Raw genomic sequence first — 19,443 nt, 5'->3', positions numbered from 1 at the left:
TTCTATGGTTACCGCCCCAATTTCAGTTACTTACCGGTACCCTACTGAGTGGGGGCTTGGAAGGCGGGGTCCCGGCTTTCCCTGCTGTTGCCGTGGCGACTGAGGCCGTCACATACGTCACTGGAGTAGCAGCCTGTCCGGGGGTCGGACCTTGGCTCACGATGGGCACACCAGTAGGTCCCAAAGGCAAACTTGAAGGCGGTGCTGTTGGCGTGGGCTTGGTCTGGCACGAGACTGTGGTGGCCGGGGGTCCGGGCAGGGGAACACCTTCGAGTCCTCCAGTAGCCTCTTGCGGGGTGAGGCCGTGCGGGGCGCCCACGCTGCCATGCTCACTGAACAGCGAGCGCAGCTTCTCCTCCAGGGTTTTGATGTCATCGATGCCCGCCTTTGAGCTGTCGGGGTCGCCCTCGATTGAGTGAGCGTGGGTGAGACTGGGGGCCGTGCCCGGCTGACCGTGCGGCAGCGAGTGCTGCAGGCTCGGCCCTTGGTGGCCCACCGGCAAAGCTCCTGGCAATGGGACCTGGGAGGACAAAGGTGTGGAAGCTGCTCCTCCTGCCTGAGAAACGACAGGTGTGGTCGCAACGTGGGCCGGATGGATCAGTGGCTGATTGTCAGCCACGGCCAAGCCAGCAGCTGCCACCCCGGCATAGGTAAGCGGAGCAGATAAGGGCAGGGACATGCCCGCCGTACTGGCCGCCAGCGATCCCTCTGCTGACTTCATGCTGCCCTCGGGCTGAGGCACAGTCACAGGCGCACCTTCTACAAAGCTCGGTGCAGAACTGCTGCTGCTCAGCTGGACCTGCGCAGGTGGTCCGGTGCCCAGGATGACCGGAGCGGACACCGAGGTGTGAGGCATGCTCCCAGCTAGGCCACCGATCGGCTGCGGCATTGGAGGAGACGTAAGCGACTGTTGTAGCCCTGCAGCGGTGCTGACCGGAGTAACAGACTGTACAGGGGGCGACGTCATAGCAGCAGGGGCAACAGGGACACCCATGACCAGAGGCAATGCCGGTAACGAAGACACCGGGAGAGGAGTGGCTGTGGAAACGGATGCATCGGATGACTCCCCGCTGGCGGGCGGCTGAGTAGACACACTGGTGATTGGAGGCACCGAGGTTGGTACACTGCTCCGTGCCGGCGTGGCAGTCACCGCCTCCACCAGCAGATGTGGGGCAGCAGTGTGCAAGCTGCTGGGGATGGTGGCAGATGGTGGGGGCAAGGTGGACGAAAAGGAGCCGGCCAGATTCGTCAGTGAGGATGGGAATGGAGGTCCGGTCTGGTTAAAGATTGGCGGAGCCGTGCTAGGACCCTCGGCCATTTGTGCCAGCTTCATCTCTGCAAAGGCGTTATGCAGACTGACCGAGGACGCGGAGTGAGAGAGGTTCATCCCGGGACCGTGAGATGCTGGGACTAAAGGGGGAAAAAAAAAGGATGAGACCGACAGCCAATAAATGGAGCGGGATGCAGAGGGGCGCTCATCCCCAACCAATCACCTGGAAGCGGAGGATCCTGTGCCGGAGCGGTAAAGAAGGTGGGCTCCCGCAGGCGACTCTCCGGGACCGGACTCACGATGAAGCGTCTCCCCGCGGAGTGGACCACCTGCATGTTCAGAATTGGGGCGAGGTCTGCAGGAGGACAAAACATTAAATTAGCAACTCCGTCCACACAGCCCTGGTGGGTTGGTCCGGGCCTCACTTGTGTGCAGTGCAAGGTCACGGTCCAGAACAACCCATCCAACGACTGGACGGCACTGTTACGAAAGAAGTGGTTGGCATTTACCTGGTCGCTGGGGCAAGTAGTAGATGGGGTCCGGATGCCTGAACTCGCCCTCCAGCTTCTGGAAGGAGAAGACGCAGTCACTACGTGCTACAGACGTAAAAGGAGCAGCGTCGCGGTGAAGGGGAAGGAGCAGTGCCACGGGGAAGTCGAAGGGTTGTGAAAGCTTCGGTGGGGAAGGGGGCTCAGCACCTCCAGTACCTGTCCCTCCGGGTAGTAAGCGTCGTCCTTTATCTGCATGCTTTCCGCCTCCTGCTCGCCCTCTGGCTCCGCAGTCACGTCCTCGCTCAGCATCTCGTCGGCCTTTTCGATAATGTCCTTCACCTGCTCTACAAAGGATTCTCTCTCAGAGGCCAAGATGAATATGTTCTGAACCTACGGGGAGGAAAAAAAAAAACAAAGTATTTAGCAGCCGAGATGTGAAGCTTGATCCGCAGTCCCTGATGTAGGCAAGTCGCTCACCATGATGGTGGCGATTTCCTCCGGGTTGTCTCCATCCAAGTCAAACTTGAAGGTGACCATCTTGCGGTTGTGGGTCTCCAGCTGGCACTCTACCACTCGATCCCCTTTGTTCGATACCTAAAAGGAGAGCTGTTATGAAGACGCACAAGGATCACAAACCATAAAAAGCTCTGCGGAGGGGTGACTCACGTTGAGAATCCTCAGTTTGGGGCGCGCAGTCTTCTCATGTCGGGATCGGCTGCGCACTGACTTCCGGTAATGGCGCTTGGTGGTGCGGCCCTCGTGTCTTCCAGTGGATGCCGCCGCTCCCTCATTGCCGTCGCTCAGACCTGATGCCACGTCCGAGTGGGCGCTGCAACAAGAAGAAAAACATATTTCACTTTGACCAAGTCTTTTTTTGGCCGGTGACCTTGTAATCCTGTACCTCCCGCAATGCATAAACCCATCTACTGACACTTACCTGTCCATGGAGGAGACCACCTGGGTGGCCTGCGGCAGCGTCTCCACAGGGGCAGCGCTCTGAGGTACCTAAGATAAGACGCAGAATTATTACGCAGATTTATCACCCGAGCAGATGATGACAATGTACAATGGCAGCCTGACACAAAGCAAAGACCATCGGCCGCTCATCTGCCTCAACATGCAGGACTGGTGACCGATGCCCAGCCCCCCGCCATGCAGCACCGGACCCTCAGCAGTGAGGAGGAGCAGAAGACACAGCAATCGCCCAGCAGCGGTGAGACATGGACCCTCCGGGCTGAGCCATGCTAGTGGGAAGGTGAAAGACTCACGCCCCAGGAGAAGGACCAGTGACAGCACGACCGCCACAACATGGAGTCACACTGCGGCGAGAGAAAGAGGACCATGTATGGGGGTCCGCAGGGTCCCAAGTGTTCACAAGATTACACATACGGGGGTCCGCAGGGTCCCAAGGTGCTCACAAGATTACATGTACGGGGGTCCGCAGGGTCCCAAGGTGCTCACAAGATTACATGTACGGGGGTCCGCAGGGTCCCAAGGTGCTCACAAGATTACATGTACGGGGGTCCGCAGGGTCCCAAGGTGCTCACAAGATTACATGTACAGGAGTCCCCAGGGTCCCAAGGTGCTCACAATATTACATTTACAGGGGTCCGCATGGCACCCACATTATTACATGTATGGGGGTCTGCAGGATCCCAAGGTGCTCACAATATTACATGTATGGGGGGTCCGCAGGGTCCCAAGGTGCTTACAATATTACATGTATGGGGGTCCGCAGGGTCTCAAGGTGCTCACAATATTACATGTACGGGGGGTCCGCAGGGTCTCAAGGTGCTCACAATATTACACGTATGGGGGTCCGCAGGGTCCCAAGGTGCTCACATCCCTGGTCTCTCGTCAATGCGGTTTTGCCAAAATGTATCAGTTCAGGTAAATGTCTATGGCCAAAGATTTGATTAATGGTGGTCCGAGTGCTGGGACCCCCAATCATCACCAAAAAAAAAAAAAGTCTCTTTCCTTTAAGACTAAAGATGCAAAGACCACGGGGCAGTCTTCAGTCTAGTAAAAGAGCAGCGCTAAGGCTACTTTCACACTTGCGTTGTGTGACGGACGTCGCAATGCGTCGTTATGTAGGAAAAAACGCATCCTGCAAAGTTGCCCGCAGGATGCGTTTTTTCTCCATAGACTTACATTAGCGACGTATTACGACGTATGGTCACACGTCGCATCCGTCGTGCGATGGTTGCGTCGTGTTTTGGCGGACCATCGGCACAAAAAAAGTTCCATGTAACGCTTTTTTGTGCGTCGAGTCCGCCATTTTCGACCGCGCATGCGTGGCCGAAACTCCGCCCCCTCCTCCCCGGAACTCACAATGGGCAGCGGATGCGTCGTAAAACTGCATCCGCTGCCCACGTTGTGCTACATTTAACACACTGTCCGTCAGGACGTCGGGCCGACGGTTTGCGACAGCCCGTACCGATGGACTAGTGTGAAAGTAGCCTAAGCCGAGACCCTCTGCACCTCCATTTCAGCGATTGTGGGGGTCTCAAACCAGAGGAAAGTTTCCGCCACACCTCTACGACATGCGAATCACTGTCCACCATGTCAGGTCTCGGCCGTAGCCTCGTCGTATTGTGCTGCAGTAATATGACGCCATGACTGAGAATCGCCTTCGTACCTCTGTGACGGGTTGTGATGGAGGCGCCGCAGGCTGTGGCGCTGCAGGAAGGACGCCGCTGATCTCCATGTAAGGCTGCGGCATGCTACCCTGGTAACCGGGCTGCACCAGGGGAGGGGAGACCACCGACGGAGGGTGACCAGCAGGAGGGGGTCCGGTCTCTACAGGGAAATGTGATGGAACCAGAGAAGGAAAACCCTAAAATAGAGAAAGCAAAGTATGATGTCAGCAACACAGAAACATGGAGAAGCGTGACGTCTAAACACAGGAAGAGAGTCACCCGATGCCACAATGACCACCTCACTGCGACGTACACAGACAGCCCCCCCAAGCGGAGCCGGTGCCACAAGATCCTGTCTGCAGCCAACACTAGGGGGAGCTCCCTGTATATAGAGATACATGATAAGATTCTGTCTGCAGCCACCACTAGGGGGAGCTCCCTGTATATAGAGATACATGATAAGATCCTGTCTGCAGCCACCACTAGGGGGAGCTCCCTGTATACAGAGATACATGATAAGATCCTGTCTGCAGCCACCACTAGGGGGAGCTCCCTGTATACAGAGATACATGATAAGATTCTGTCTGCAGCCACCACTAGGGGGAGCTCCCTGTATACAGAGATAAATGATAAGATCCTGTCTGCAACCACCACTAGGGGGAGCTCCCTGTATACAGAGATACATGATAAGATCCTGTCTGCAGCCACCACTAGGGGGAGCTCCCTGTATACAGAGATACATGATAAGATTCTGTCTGCAGCCACCACTAGGGGGAGCTCCCTGTATACAGAGATAAATGATAAGATCCTGTCTGCAACCACCACTAGGGGGAGCTCCCTGTATACAGAGATACATGATAAGATCCTGTCTGCAGCCACCACTAGGGGGAGCTCCCTGTATACAGAGATACATGATAAGATCCTGTCTGCAGCCACCACTAGGGGGAGCTCCCTGTATACAGAGATACATGATAAGATTCTGTCTGCAGCCACCACTAGGGGGAGCTCCCTATATACAGAGATACATGATAAGATCCTGTCTGCAGCCACCACTAGGGGGAGCTCCCTGTATACAGAGATACATGATAAGATCCTGTCTGCAGTCACCACTAGGGGGAGCTCCCTGTATACAGAGATAAATGATAAGATCCTGTCTGCAGTCACCACTAGGGGGAGCTCCCTGTATACAGAGATACATGATAATATCCTGTCTGCAGCCACCACTAGGGGGAGCTCCCTGTATACAGAGATACATGATAAGATCCTGTCTGCAGCCACCACTAGGGGGAGCTCCCTGTATACAGAGATACATGATAAGATCCTGTCTGCAGTCACCACTAGGGGGAGCTCCCTGTATACAGAGATAAATAAGATCCTGTCTGCAGTCACCACTAGGGGGAGCTCCCTGTATACAGAGATACATGATAAGATCCTGTCTGCAGTCACCACTAGGGGGAGCTCCCTGTATACAGAGATACATGATAAGATCCTGTCTGCAACCACCACTAGGGGGAGCTCCCTGTATACAGAGATACATGATACGATCCAGTCTGCAGCCACCACTAGGGGGAGCTCCCTGTATACAGAGATACATGATAAGATCCTCTCTGCAGTCACCACTAGGGGGAGCTCCCTGAATACAGAGATACATGATAAGATCCTGTCTGCAGTCACCACTAGGGGGAGCTCCCTGTATACAGAGATACATGATAAGATCCTCTCTGCAGTCACCACTAGGGGGAGCTCCCTGAATACAGAGATAATGATGAGATCACAATTTTGCCCCTTTGCACCAGTGATTATCGAATTACACTCATTTACCATCATGACCTCATTCTTTTTCCCCCTCTTGTATATTACAGCTTGTCCGGTATCAGGATTTCCGTGATGTCGATACCCGGGGCCGTCACTCACCTGGGGGAGCGTGGAAGCCACTTGCACCTGGGTAACTATGGGTTGGACTTGGGCAGGTTGGTTGGGCAGAGCAGCGGGTATCTGGTACTGTGCTGTCGGATGGGCCGGGGGCTGGTGCTGCCCGCTCTGAAAAGAGATGAAAAACATTCCCGAAGGCACAAATGTTACTGAGGCAGCAGCCATAATGGCCGAGGATGGCGCTGCACTGTTATTGGGGAAGGAAGAGGAGAGAGGTCAAAAGTGTCACCTGAGCGTGTGGGGCTATCTGGACGCTGACAGCACCGGGCACGGCTGCGGGGTGAGGCTGCCCGGGTACCTGTGCCAACTGCAATAAAAAGACAAAATTAAAGAACTGAATGACGACCAGTGAACCCCAATATTGAGACGCAGCATCTTCTGCCCCCGCGTTTCGTGCCCGCCCTGGATTTGCCCACATAACGCTAATTATGGGCAGGTAAATATGGCTCTGTATTGGGACCAGCTAATAATTTGTCCTCGGGAGAAGCAGAGTAATCACTAGTGACAACTCCCCCCATGCGGCAGCCCCTGCAACTACAACCCCCAGCAAGCTAGGTCCCTTTTTTGTGGTGGAGACCCTTTTAAAACCTAAACACATTTGAGCCCCCCCTGAAATCCAAAGTCTGGAAATGACCAAGAGTAAAGGGCAAGAATACAGAAACGGCACGCGTGCGAGACCCCGCAGGGACCACACTGGAGGAGCGGGACCCCGCAGGGACCACACTGGAGGAGAGGACCCCCTCAGGGATACTGGGGGATCATTACAACCCATCTGCTATCCTACGGTGGTGCGGGGTCCGGTCTGATCCAGCATGGCTGCAGTGTGAGATGTAGGGTCCGTCTTCCCTGCCCCCCGATGATGGAACACATAGCTAATAACCTGGGGGCCATAGATGGTGGTCTGGGCAGCGCACGTCACTCCAGATGGGGGGACGCAAAAGACTACAGGAGGGTCTTGAGGGAGTTTCAGGGGGTACATCATGGGCATCTCTGGCTTCTGACTGGATCCCGGAGGCAGAAGAGACAGATATTCTCTGCAGTCTCTCTGGGACGAGTCGTTGGAGTATTCTGGCCTGTTACAGATGAGTGGGCACCGGGGGGCTGGGCCCAGAGGTCCGTTCAGCTCCTCGGTCACAGTCTGGAGACGATTCTGCAGCAACGCACTGTAGGAGACCTCCTCTATCCCCCCGGATGCACAGCGGGCACAGTAGACACGGTGGGGCACGTACACGGCACCCTCAGGTCCGGAGGAATGGACATGAAACTCGAAGACGCAGCTGGGTTGTCCTTCGGTGCCCTGTGCGAGGACTGGTGGAGCAGACTGCGGCATGAAAACCTGATGGAACATGATCTGGGGCTCGGCAGTCACCGGGGCAGACATACTCCCCAGAGCGGACGGCTGGGCAGCGCCGGTTTCCAGTCTCAGCACTGGGCGGGTCAGGTAGGTTTGACCAGTCTGGTAGTTATACACGGAGCCAATTTGTGCCATCATTGGTTCATTCGGTTGCCCGGTGGCTGCCGCAGTGCCGTAAGCCTCAGCCTGTATGTTGTAGGGCACGCTGGCCAGATATATGGCCTCCGCCGGTCTCGTCTGGGAGTCTCCGGCACCATCATGTCGGAGGTTCGTTATCCTTTGTGCGCTCGTCCCATCCAGGGGGGGGATGGGGCTAAGTGTCCTCACAGGGGGCTGTCCATGATGGCGGACCTGCGACTCCAGGAAGGACGTGCTCTTTCTTCTTTGGCTGCTGGACGCCATTGGGGACACGGTCGGTGGTGGAGAGAATGAAATGGGACGTTCGTGAATGGTCGGGAAATAGTGCGACGAGTCTGGGCGTGGAGGATGCGCCGTGGATTGTGGCTGCAGCAATATGGAGGAGACAAGTGAGACGTTTAGACAGCAGGAAAACAGACAGATGAGACATAATACATTCGCCCGAAAACCAACGGGGAGCAGGGAGGATGGAGACGGACAACAAGAACCGGCCATTGAACACATGGCGGCCGGCGCACCGGCTGCATTGACAGAGACATGACTTGCTGTACCAGCTGCTTTCCAGAAATCACCATTTACCCCCAAATATGGGCTGTCACGGGTGGAGACACCTGCACCTTCCCACCCAGCTTTCCCAGAACCCTGAGAAAAATCTGCAAGAAGATCTTGTCCATAGGGAAAAGCTGCAGCGGCAGCTACATTGGTGGTCCGCCATCACCGGGCCGATGCCAAATGATGGGTGAATACCTCTTTATGGATCAAATAATCAGTCTCGCACAATTTTAGGAAGGATCAGCAGTCACCCAGATTCCCCCCAAGAACAGACCCATGGATGGCGGTTATTACTTCATGTCCCTGGAAAGCAGCAGCAACATGTCAGCAGCCGACGCCACCATCGAACCGTTAATGCAGCCAGAATGGAGGCAAGACGGGCGATGTCTGGTGAGGGAGGCCGAGGAGAGGAAGGAGTTAAAGCGCTCACATTGCCATCGGTGGCCACGTAGGTGGGCCTCCGGTAGATATCGTGCACCAGGCGCTGGAGGACCCCTTTAATAAAGCTAGTGGGTCTTCACATCTACGCAAAGCATAAAATGTTCTGAAATACTTTGTATCTCAATTCTTTCCAAATCTCTGATTGCTGTCAGTGAATGGTGACATTTATATCCCTCCTGGACTTGGGAGCACGTTGAGGGTGGACAGAACACAACTGAAGCAAACCCTCAGCTGTGAGACGACCGGGCCTGTACACCGTAATTCAGTCTCCGGATGTAAACAGCAAGCAGAGATATTGGAAAGGCAACGAATATTGGAAAAAGTTTTAGAACTTTTTGATACCGGTTTCACCTTCGGGCCACTTTCACCAAACCATCGCCGGCCTCGCCAGCGCTCGCCAGCCCCCCGCATTCAATGGGGACTTATCTGGCATGCCGGGAGGTGCAGAGTAAGGACACATACAGGGCTGGTATAGAGGGTGGGCATGCTGCATCGCCGCCGCTGCTGGTGCTGCTTGCTGGGGCTGCCGGAGCGCATGGGCAGGATGCATTCTAGAGCCTTGGAAAGCTTGTCAGCAAAGGTTTCCTCGGGGGACGTCCAGCGAGGAGAGGTGGGGACCGACGGAGGAGGGGAGTACAGAGGCAGGAGAGGGGTGGAGGAGCAGACGGGGATGCACATGGACATGCTACGACACCGACGTGGCTATGGGGAGAGAAAACACAGAAAATCAACATAACATGAAAACAAACTGGACAATGGAGGTGAAGACGAGTGCTGGTGACAATGGAGTCTTGTGGGGTAGGGGGTGACAGAACGGATGCAGTATGGTGACCGCTAAAGAGTAAGGGGCTACTAGCGGTCGGCTCCTGGCATGGACCTCCATCTGAACCAATAAAGAGTCGGGTGTACTTTCTTTTCTCTCGTTTAACTCAACAGGTTTCCCGGAGGTTGCATTAACGTGGCAAAACACCTGAATTCCTTACTGGCTATAGGATTTTCCATAACTAAAGAGAGTGCCCCAGAGAGAGAGGATCTACCCTCCGAGGAGAGGAAACATACAGAGTAAAAGGAGGAAGTTTTCCAATCACATCAGCACCCCTTCAAAAGAAACGGTGCAACAAAAAGATTTTTATTATTAGACACCACGTGAGCCCAAAACCCCCCCCCCCAAAAAGACCGGAATGTGACCCACAAATTTAGGAGAGAAGGGCGCTGCCATGGGTTCTGAAAAACCCCATTACTGGTAAGTAATTAACATCTGTTCCGTTCACCCATGACAGCTCCCCGGAGAGAGTAGAAGAGACCCTGTAAACCTTAGGGAGGTCTGAACTTTGTCATAGCCGACAGTCACTTCTCGATTACATTCTGGAGTAATTGTCTGTAATGGTCTGTCCGGTTCGAGATCTGAGATCTTTTTGTGGTAATCCCCTCCCTACTTTATTTTTCAAATGTTGAGGCCAGATTAGGTGAAAACTCCTTCAAAATTCCAGGTTCTCAAATGTGGGCTGGACACCTGAGCATGGATAATCGGGCACCGGGATCTGGAATCTCTGGTAGAACCCATGGATCGGAGTTTGACATTGGTAGAGGCCATCGGGACCACCATCGCCTGATCCTCCCTGATCTTCAGACCTGCATTATGATGAACCCATCTCCTGCTTGAGAGCTTCTCTTGGGATCCCCAGAAAACATTGTCTTTACTTTCCCGTTTTGTTTGCCTACAAAACAGATCTATGTCTGAGGCTCCACATCGGTTCACAATTTGCTCTAACACCTTCGGATTGAGTCCATGACTTAGAAAGGTCACTTTTCGGTTTTCCTTCACCCTTATATGAAGCACCGACAGGGATAGGGGACACCATTCTGCTACCTGCAGGATCCGATCAGTTTCTTCCATCAGGGACCTAGATCTTCTTCCCTTTCTTGACAATTTATGTCCCAGTAATACTGTTGCCTGGTCAGATGCTTCTTTCATGGTCTTTAATCCGCTAAATAATTCTTGTAGCACCCATTTCACTGCTGAAAGCTCATTCAGGTTGGAGGAACCGGACCCCTCTTCTTCTGACCACAAACCTAACTCCCTCAGATGAGCTTTTCAGCCCTGAGGACTCAAGTGTTATAATCCAGGGCAAGTGACTGGACAGGTTCTCCACTTGTAACCACCAGAGGAGAGACTGGATAGCAGCGGTGGGAAGAGTAAATATGGCCTCTAATCGCCCCTTTAATGTTCTCGTTTCTTCCCCAGGAATTCCCATTGAAAGTTGTGGCCGGATTGACCACCAGGGACGATACCTCCTCCTTTTCTTCTGGAAGCAAACATTTCTGGTTGATTGAATCCAGGAGGATGAGGAGGAATAATTGTGCCGTTTTGGGATCTAGTTTCGATCTAACGTCATCATCCATCAGGATGGCTCCGATTCCCCTGATCTGGTCCCTGCGGTGTCGGCTGGATATGCAAACTATCCGGAAATCGTCGGAAATAGGGTCCTGGAAGTGGGCGGTCGCCTCTGACAAAATCATCATAAATACCACAGATATTCAAAATGGAAGAGCCTGAAACTGGACGTGCTGGATCTCTCCTACATGCCGAGAGTCGCTCTTACGTACTTTTGACGATCCACTCGGATCGGGACCTGCTTGGAGGAGTTAAAGCTAAAACTGCCTGGAAACTATCTGGAGAGAGAAGCTTAATGCCGGCATTGTGGATTCTATCCAGAAAGTTTTAGGAACTTATGGTGGAGTCTGTGTCCTTTACCAAAATGAGGGTCGAGTAGAGCACCCATCCCTCTTCTTTTGGGACTTGTATTAGAAGAGATTTTCTTTTCCCTTCAGAGGAACAGAAGCGACTAACTTTAGTCCTGATTCTACGGTATTGAGAACTTTCGGGGGTCTTTTACACCGATATTTCATCCTTTGAAAACATTTTGTATACAACGGTAAGGACTAAGTTCGAGAACCACTTTTATTTCCAGGATGTCATCCACAGGTCTAAACAGGTAATGTCCTTGTCCTGGTATGGAGCGAAGCCTTGACATGGGCTGGATATCCCCTAACCACAGAAGACCTGGCTGCCAACCCAACCGTGTCTGCTGGGGTGTCTGCTAATAACGCTGCCGCTCCCTCCATCATAGGGAGAGAAGATGAGATACTTTGCAGTGAAGCCTCCAGAGGGTCCACCATCAGGGCCCTACAGTAAAAGCCTGCTGAAGACTCCCATCCTCTTCTTAGGAGACCATCCGCTTTCCTAGCCAGGGGGTCTTTCAATACCCCCATACCAAAGGACAGTAACACTCTTGATATCCATTTCTTCTATGCAGGACTGACGGCACTTTTTTTCTCCCTGACACTGAGCCCCGGGAGTGTGCGATGTCTTAGTGATGCGCCGTCTAGGCCTGGTCTCTAAGACATAAGGATAACACCCCGGAGGTCACTCACCCCCTCGGGAGCCCTCAGATGCTGGATTAGGAGGAATCGCACCCTTCGAATGATTCCTTCCTCCGCTGCGGCCTCCTCCATCCTGCAGCCCAGACATTACCCTGCCGGCGAGTCGACCACGCTTCTGCGCTGAACCTCGCTGATCAGATCGGTCCTTTTCAGACATGTGGCGTGCCCCTTATGTCGGACGAGCCCCGCGCAGCCCCCGACTGCCGTCCCACCGCTCTGCTGCACTTCACCGGGGATGTGATGCGGCGCCCCAGCTCTCCACCTGACCGGCCACGAGCAGCACACTGTCTGTCCCCAGGAGGTAACCGGACCACGGCAAGTACTCCATGATGATCTTCTCCATGGACGGAGCCCCAGGGTGCAGATTCCCTTTCCAAGGACAGGAAACCACTGACGCCATGGGCCAGGCTCCTCCTCGTACTCTGTAGGTTTCCAGTCCTTGAAGGGCAGATCCTCCTCTCTCTCCGAGGGACTGACGTGGGGAATAAGAAAATAACAGATTCAAGAGTTTAGAGAAGGAACGAGTGAAACGTCTACTGGAGCCTGTGGTGGCCTGAAGTCTCGCCTACATGCTTTACACTGCAGCTCCGCTCCATTTAGCTACAATAGTCAACCCAAGTCCGAGGCGCCCCCTTCTATATCAGGGACTCTGGCTGCAATTTTGTCTTTCGCCATCCTTTCCCTTGCAGCTTTGCTCGTTCAGACTGGCTGCACAATCTCCGCACAGAGAGGATATCCATTACATGTAGCACCAGCGTGACGCATTTCTAATGTTTACACACTGTGTTATGCTCCAAACACACCCAGAGCTGCACTCCTAATGCTGCTCCTCTTTTGCAGCACAGCACAATACTAAGATCTCAGCAGTGCATTCTGGGTGGGGGTGGGGGGTGCAGAAAGATTTCCAGGTTGCAACCAGCAGAATTGTGAATGCAGCTTTGGGTGGGACTGGAGAGCAAAACGTGATGTATTGAGAGCACAGGTTCCATCATCTCTATTTCTGGGATCGCTCGGTCTCTTTCCGGGACCCGGGTTTACCGCTGCCGATCCTCAATATTTCACGAAGGAACAGGATTTAATAAAACAAATAAAATTAATATTTGAAAGAAAGAAGCAAAACCGAGGAAGATCAGAGGGATCGGGGCCGTCCGGGGGTCCGGCCTCAGGCCCCTCATCCTGTCTGGAGCTCAGTGATGGGGGCTCTCCGGGGGTCCGGCCTCAGGCCCCTCGTCCTGTCTGGAGCTCAGTGCTAACATTATAATAATATAAATAAAAGGGACATGCGGGGAACGGGCAGAGGACGGGGTCCAGGAGGCAGAGGACGGGGGTCCAGGAGGCAGAGGACGGGGTCCAGGGGTTTACATTACATCAGGCAAATATCTCAGCGCAATGGGAAACAGAATCTCATGCAGGACTGTGTACGCTGGGAGACAACAACAGTCCCCCACCCTAAATATTCCCATCAATGATAGAAGGCAAAGACCCCAGAAATATATCATGTTAATACTGCCATCCTGTGAAGCCCCCCAATAAAAATGGACATCCCGAATTCATGTTACCTCTATGGCGCAATAGGCGGCAGATACCCGGATGTGACAGCACAGAGTCCTGCTTCCCCCAAGCCCGCGCCAGACCCGCGAGTAAAAGGAGAGGGGGGGGTGTGTCCTGCGCCAGGCCCGCGAGTAAAAAAAAGGGGAGAGGGATGTCCCGCGCCAGGCCCGCGAGTAAAAGGAGAGGGGGGGGGGGGGGGGGGTGTCCTGCGCCAGGCCCGCGAGGAGTAAAAAAAAAAAAAAGGGGGGGGATGTCACGCGCCAGGCCCGCGAGTAAAAGGAGGATGGGGGGTGTCCCGTGCCAGGCCCGCGAGTAAAAGGAGAGGGGTGTCCCGCGCCAGGCCCGCGAGTAAAAGGGGAGGGGTGTGCCCCACGCCAGGCCCGCGAGTAAAAGGGGAAGGGGGTGTCCCACGCCAGGCCCGCGAGTAAAAGGGGAAGGGGGTGTCCCACGCCAGGCCCGCGAGTAAAAGGGGAAGGGGTGTCCCACGCCAGGCCCGCGAGTAAAAGGGGAGGGGGGGGTGTCCCACGCCAGACCCGCGAGTAAAAGGGGAGGGAGGTGTCCCACGCCCGCGAGTAAAAGGGGAGGGGGGTGTCCCACGCCAGGCCCGCGAGTAAAAGGAGGGGGGGTCCCACGCCAGGCCCGTGAGTAAAAGGGGAGAGGGATGTCCCGCGCCAGGCCCGCGAGTAAAAGGGGAGGGGGGTGTCCCACGCCAGGCCCGCGAGTAAAAGGGGGGGTCCCGCGCTAGGCCCGTGAGTTAAAGGAGGGGGGGTGTCCCACGCCAGGCCCGCGAGTAAAGGGGGGGGTCCGCGCCAGGCCCACCAGTAAAAGGGACAGTTACACATGCCAGGCTGCGAGTAAAGGGGCCGAGATTACAGACCAATTCCTATCCCGCGTCTGTCCCTCTGATAACACTACTGGGTGTCCCCGGTCACTTACCCCTACTGATGAGCTGAAGCCGCCTGGCTGGGGCTGTACGCTAGGACTGCTGTAGCCGGACACAGCAGTGGAGGAGACCCCCAGATCCTGCTGAGAGCTGTAGGAGACGGCGTGCTGACTGGCAGCTCTGGACTCAGAGTACACCGTGGACCCCTGACCGCTGTCAATCATGGCGTCCGCTATGAAGGGAAGACAAGTCAGGAGAGATATAAAGCGGCTGCGCTGAGCTATCAGCAGGAGACTAAGTGCCTCTACTGCCAAACTGGACTACTCTCCCCTGGATGACTCTCCCCACCCTCCCCAGGACTACTCTCCCCACCCTCCCTAGGACTACTCTCCCCACCCTCCCTAGGACTACTCTCCCCACCCTCCCCAGGACTACTCTCCCCACCCTCCCTAGGACTACTCTCCCCACCCTCCCTAGGACTACTCCCCCCACCCTCCCCAGGACTCACAGGTCACGGATATGCTGGGCTGCTGATACTGCAGATGCTGGTCGGCCTCTGGCTCCTCCGGCTCCACCTGGGACGTGGTGGTCTTCCCGGTGCCCACAGGGGGGCTGTGTGGCTGCACCTCAGTCTGCTGCACCTGCGGCTCCAGGCCGCCCTCCTCCTGCTTCCTTTTCTCCTGCTCCTCCCGCACCTGTTGCCGCTGCTCTCGCTTGCGTTTGATCAGCGATACTCGGTCTTTGATGGCTTTGGCCATGGTTTTGTGATCGGCCTCACAGACGTAGCCGGACTCCACCTGCAGAGGAGAAAGAAGTTAAAGGGATAGTTAGTGCAGTGTCCCTTTAAGTAGCCGGATGCCAAAAGGCAGAGTGTGGCCCTCACCATCTCCTGGGCCACGTCATCGGGGACGTCCCTCTCCAGATCAAAGGAGAATTCGATGGCCTCGTTGTCCTTGTATTTGCCCTTCAGCTTCTTGATGTCCTCGATGCGCAGCCACAGTTTCAGGGCTATCTTCTCCCCGTCGTCCTCCTCCGCCAGCTCCACCCGCACCCGGGTCTCCTCCTGGAAGAACGCGTGGTTCAGGAGGTCCTTGATGACGTACCTGCCCAAAACACGCGGGGGGAACACACGGGAGGGTCAGCCGTGCCTCAAGACCACGGACGAGCAGAACGCGGCGGGTAACTGTGCAAACATTTCTCCTCCGGTTAGGTCTAAAGCTGCATTCAAAATCAAGCAATGCATTATGGGAGCTCAGCGCAGCAGAATTGTGAAAGAAGCTCTGTAGGAACTGGTTGGCCTAACTCACTAGCAAAGAAACAATGGCTGCCAGTGGCCGCCCCTTTAAGGAGCCATTTCCATATTAATGATTAGGAAAGTATTGCAAAGGTGAACAGAAAACAAAAGCAAGTGTCGCCTCGAGCGGCCGAAGAGATCGCCTGCCATATAGCCTCCGCCCGCAGGGGGCGCCGTCCTGGGCACTGCAGCCCTCCCACTGCTCCGTATACCCCGGGAACCAGTGCCAATAATGGAAGAGACGTGGCCCAAAATGCTCGAAGGGTTAACCGAGCGCTGCTAAAATACTCTGTGCTGCGTTCGTACCTTTCATCTTTGTTCTGGCGTATGCATCCCTCGATTATCTCCTTCACCTCCGGGATGGCGACCTTATCGAAGCTGGCCGGCTTCACACCCTGCAGACGGAGGAGAGAACGGAGCCATCAGCGGACCGGGGGTCGTCAGGCGCAGCCCCCCACACTGCACCATGGCTAAACCCCGGGCGCGTGGTGTGAACGCAGATTCTGGAGCAGCCAGTCTGGGCACTAGGGGGCGCTGTGTAGTTTCACGTTGTACTGTGCCACCTCCGATGGCGGCGACGTGCGCCAATCACACGGATAAAGGGGCATATCCAGGATTAGAAAAAACAAAGCTGCAAACAAACAGCGCCACCCCGGTCTACAGGTCGGGTCTGGTATTGCTGCTCAGCTCTACTGAATGTGGTTCCGGACAAACAGCCCAGAGGTGGGGTGGAGGGGGGGCCCACAGACGATGGGGGGGTCCCGTGCCCCCCTTATAGTATCATTAACCAGCGATGGGAAGGCGACTCAAACACATACTAATGCCACCGAGCACAAAACAAGTTGAAGTGGCTGATACCAGAGGACAATAGAAGGCATTCAGCAGGCGTCCTGTCACTGCGGTAATCCCTCTGCCAGATGCAGAGTAAGGGGCAGAGCTGGCAGCTCCCCCATCCCCGGCACTCACCCACCTGACTGCCTGGACATTCCCGGGAGGCGCTGCAGCAGCAGCAGCAACGGGAGTCCACGAAGAGGATCACCGGGGAGAAATCCTTCCACATATAATCCATTGGGCCGCAGCAGGGAGGCGCGGGGTCACCGCACAGCAGGCGCAGGGAGCCGACCAGTGACCGAGCCGGGCATGGTACTGGGACTATTAGATCAGAGGACGCCAGAGCCTCCTACAGTGGGAGAAGCAGCGCAGGTAATGTGCCAGCCCCCTCCGGGCACAGCCCGGCCCCCACACCCTTGCCATTGGTGAAGCACACTCCCTCCGCACCAGGGACCACAGTCCACCATGGCTCCGTCCCCATACAGCTTAACCCTTCAATGCCAGAAAGTGCGCTGTGTATTCTCCCGTGTGCACGGACCCTATGGGACCACGTGTGGCCCGATGTAACCAGTCATACAGCACAGGGGCCCCGGACCGGTGTAACCAGTCATACAGCACAGGGGCCCCGGACCAGGGTAACCAGTCATACAGCACAGGGGCCCCGGACCGGTGTAACCAGTCATACATCACAGGGGCCCCGGACCGGGGTATCCAGTCATACAGCACAGGGGCCCCGGACCGATGTAACCAGTCATACAGCACAGGGGCCCCGGACCGGGGTATCCAGTCATACAGCACAGGGGCCCCGGACTGGTGTAAGCAGTCATACAGCACAGGGGCCCCGGACCGGGGTAAGCAGTCATACAGCACAGGGGCCCCGGACCGGGGTAACCAGTCATACAGCACAGGGGCCCCGGACCGGTGTAACCAGTCATACAGCACAGGGGCCCCGGACCGGGGTAACCAGTCATACAGCACAGGGGCCCCGGACCGGGGTATCCAGTCATACAGCACAGGGGCCCCGACCGGTGTAAGCAGTCATACAGCACAGGGGCCCCGGACCGGTGTCCGGATCGGTGTAACTAGTCATACAGCACAGGGGCCCGGACCGGTGTAACCAGTCATACAGCACAGGGGCTCCGGACCGGGGTAACCAGTCATACAGCACAGGGGCCCCGGACCGGGGTAACCAGTCATACAGCACAGGGGCCCCGGACCGGTGTAACCAGTCATACAGCACAGGGGCCCCGGACCGGGGTATCCAGTCATACAGCACAGGGGCCCCGGACCGATGTAACCAGTCATACAGCACAGGGGCCCCGGACCGGGGTATCCAGTCATACAGCACAGGGGCCCCGGACTGGTGTAAGCAGTCATACAGCACAGGGGCCCCGGACCGGGGTAACCAGTCATACAGCACAGGGGCCCCGGACCGGGGTATCCAGTCATACAGCACAGGGGCCCCGGACCGATGTAACCAGTCATACAGCACAGGGGCCCCGGACCGGGGTATCCAGTCATACAGCACAGGGGCCCCGGACTGGTGTAAGCAGTCATACAGCACAAGGGCCCCGGACCGGGGTAAGCAGTCATACAGCACAGGGGCCCCAGACCGGGGTAACCAGTCATACAGCACAGGGGCCCCGGACCGGGGTAACCAGTCATACAGCACAGGGGCCCCGGACTGGGGTAACCAGTCATACAGCACAGGGGCCCCGGACTGGTGTAAGCAGTCATACAGCACAGGGGCCCCGGACCGGGGTAAGCAGTCATACAGCACAGGGGCCCCGGACCGGGGTAACCAGTCATACAGCACAGGGGCCCCGGACCGGTGTAACCAGTCATACAGCACAGGGGCCCCGGACCGGGGTAACCAGTCATACAGCACAGGGGCCCCGGACCGGTGTAACCAGTCATACAGCACAGGGGCCCCGGACCGGTGTAAGCAGTCACCTCTATGGCACTGCACCCTACTAAGGCTGTAACATGGTCGCATGCGGCACCCCAGGGTGTGAACAGGCACCTACAGCAGACAAAGGGTAACTGGGCAGTCAATGATAGATGTGACCCGCGGGCCGATACATCGTATGTAGGACACTGGATTGTTATCCCTTCTGTGCCACCAAGGTCCTAACGCACCCAATACACCCAAGAAACGGGACGATGCCGCCCCAGCCTGCTCCGCCATTACCCACATTTGTCAGGACGGGGCCCTGCAGAGCGTCACCTGTCGGCCGGAACTTCTAGATCTCACTTTCACCGGACGTCACGGAAAAGGAAGATCCACAATTCTACAAAGTATCAAACAACAAAGGTCAGACGTGTAATAATCCCATATAAACAGGTATTTATTACCCATATTTAGTGCAACCCAACCCTGGTCCTGTGATCACACCCTGCCACATGACCGACCCAGGTCCTGAGATCACATCTCCACCTCACAACCCGGGTCCTGTGATCACACCCTGCCACATGACCGACCCAGGTCCTGAGATCACATCTCCACCTCACAACCCGGGTCCTGTGATCACATCTCCACCACATGACGGGGGTCCTGTGTTCACATCTCCACCTCACAACCCTGATCCTGTGATCACATCTCCACCTCACAGCCCGGGTCCTG

At 55.8% G+C, this 19,443-nt stretch overlaps 2 protein-coding genes across 11 annotated transcripts in view; both read right to left on the bottom strand.

The window, feature by feature from the left end:
* WNK1 (WNK lysine deficient protein kinase 1) overlaps positions 1 to 19,443 on the bottom strand; it is a 72,677-nt gene that overhangs the window by 13,501 nt on the left and 39,733 nt on the right. For 9 of the 10 annotated variants that reach the window (XM_077267019.1, XM_077267020.1, XM_077267024.1 and 6 more), the window contains exons 5-18: positions 16,296 to 16,384; positions 15,579 to 15,798; positions 15,204 to 15,492; positions 14,749 to 14,927; positions 6,562 to 6,639; positions 6,315 to 6,440; positions 4,400 to 4,597; positions 2,699 to 2,766; positions 2,428 to 2,590; positions 2,239 to 2,355; positions 1,978 to 2,151; positions 1,780 to 1,837; positions 1,494 to 1,625; positions 35 to 1,410 (exon numbers count right to left, since the gene is read on the bottom strand). In XM_077267019.1, coding sequence (XP_077123134.1) covers positions 35 to 1,410; positions 1,494 to 1,625; positions 1,780 to 1,837; positions 1,978 to 2,151; positions 2,239 to 2,355; positions 2,428 to 2,590; positions 2,699 to 2,766; positions 4,400 to 4,597; positions 6,315 to 6,440; positions 6,562 to 6,639; positions 14,749 to 14,927; positions 15,204 to 15,492; positions 15,579 to 15,798; positions 16,296 to 16,384 — 3,267 coding nt within the window. Of the gene's footprint in view, positions 1 to 34; positions 1,411 to 1,493; positions 1,626 to 1,779; positions 1,838 to 1,977; positions 2,152 to 2,238; positions 2,356 to 2,427; positions 2,591 to 2,698; positions 2,767 to 4,399; positions 4,598 to 6,314; positions 6,441 to 6,561; positions 6,640 to 14,748; positions 14,928 to 15,203; positions 15,493 to 15,578; positions 15,799 to 16,295; positions 16,385 to 16,959; positions 17,098 to 19,443 lie in introns of those variants that run through there. The other variant, XM_077267027.1, reaches the window with a different exon arrangement.
* Positions 6,649 to 9,223, bottom strand: LOC143777071 (uncharacterized). The gene has a single exon (XM_077267030.1). The coding sequence runs from the start codon at positions 8,326 to 8,328 to the stop codon at positions 7,108 to 7,110; it is 1,221 nt and encodes a 406-aa protein (XP_077123145.1). The 5' UTR covers positions 8,329 to 9,223; the 3' UTR covers positions 6,649 to 7,107.

The sequence above is a fragment of the Ranitomeya variabilis genome, chromosome 5 (assembly GCF_051348905.1).
Source record: "Ranitomeya variabilis isolate aRanVar5 chromosome 5, aRanVar5.hap1, whole genome shotgun sequence".
Lineage (NCBI taxonomy): Eukaryota > Metazoa > Chordata > Amphibia > Anura > Dendrobatidae > Ranitomeya > Ranitomeya variabilis.
The sequence above is the reverse complement of the archived record's forward strand: the minus strand, read 5'-3'. Positions and strand labels throughout refer to the sequence as shown.

Bases quoted from the DNA above. Each gene is read 5' to 3' on its own strand.
- LOC143777071 (XM_077267030.1), bottom strand. From the start codon at position 8,328: ATGTGTTCAATGGCCGGTTCTTGTTGTCCGTCTCCATCCTCCCTGCTC.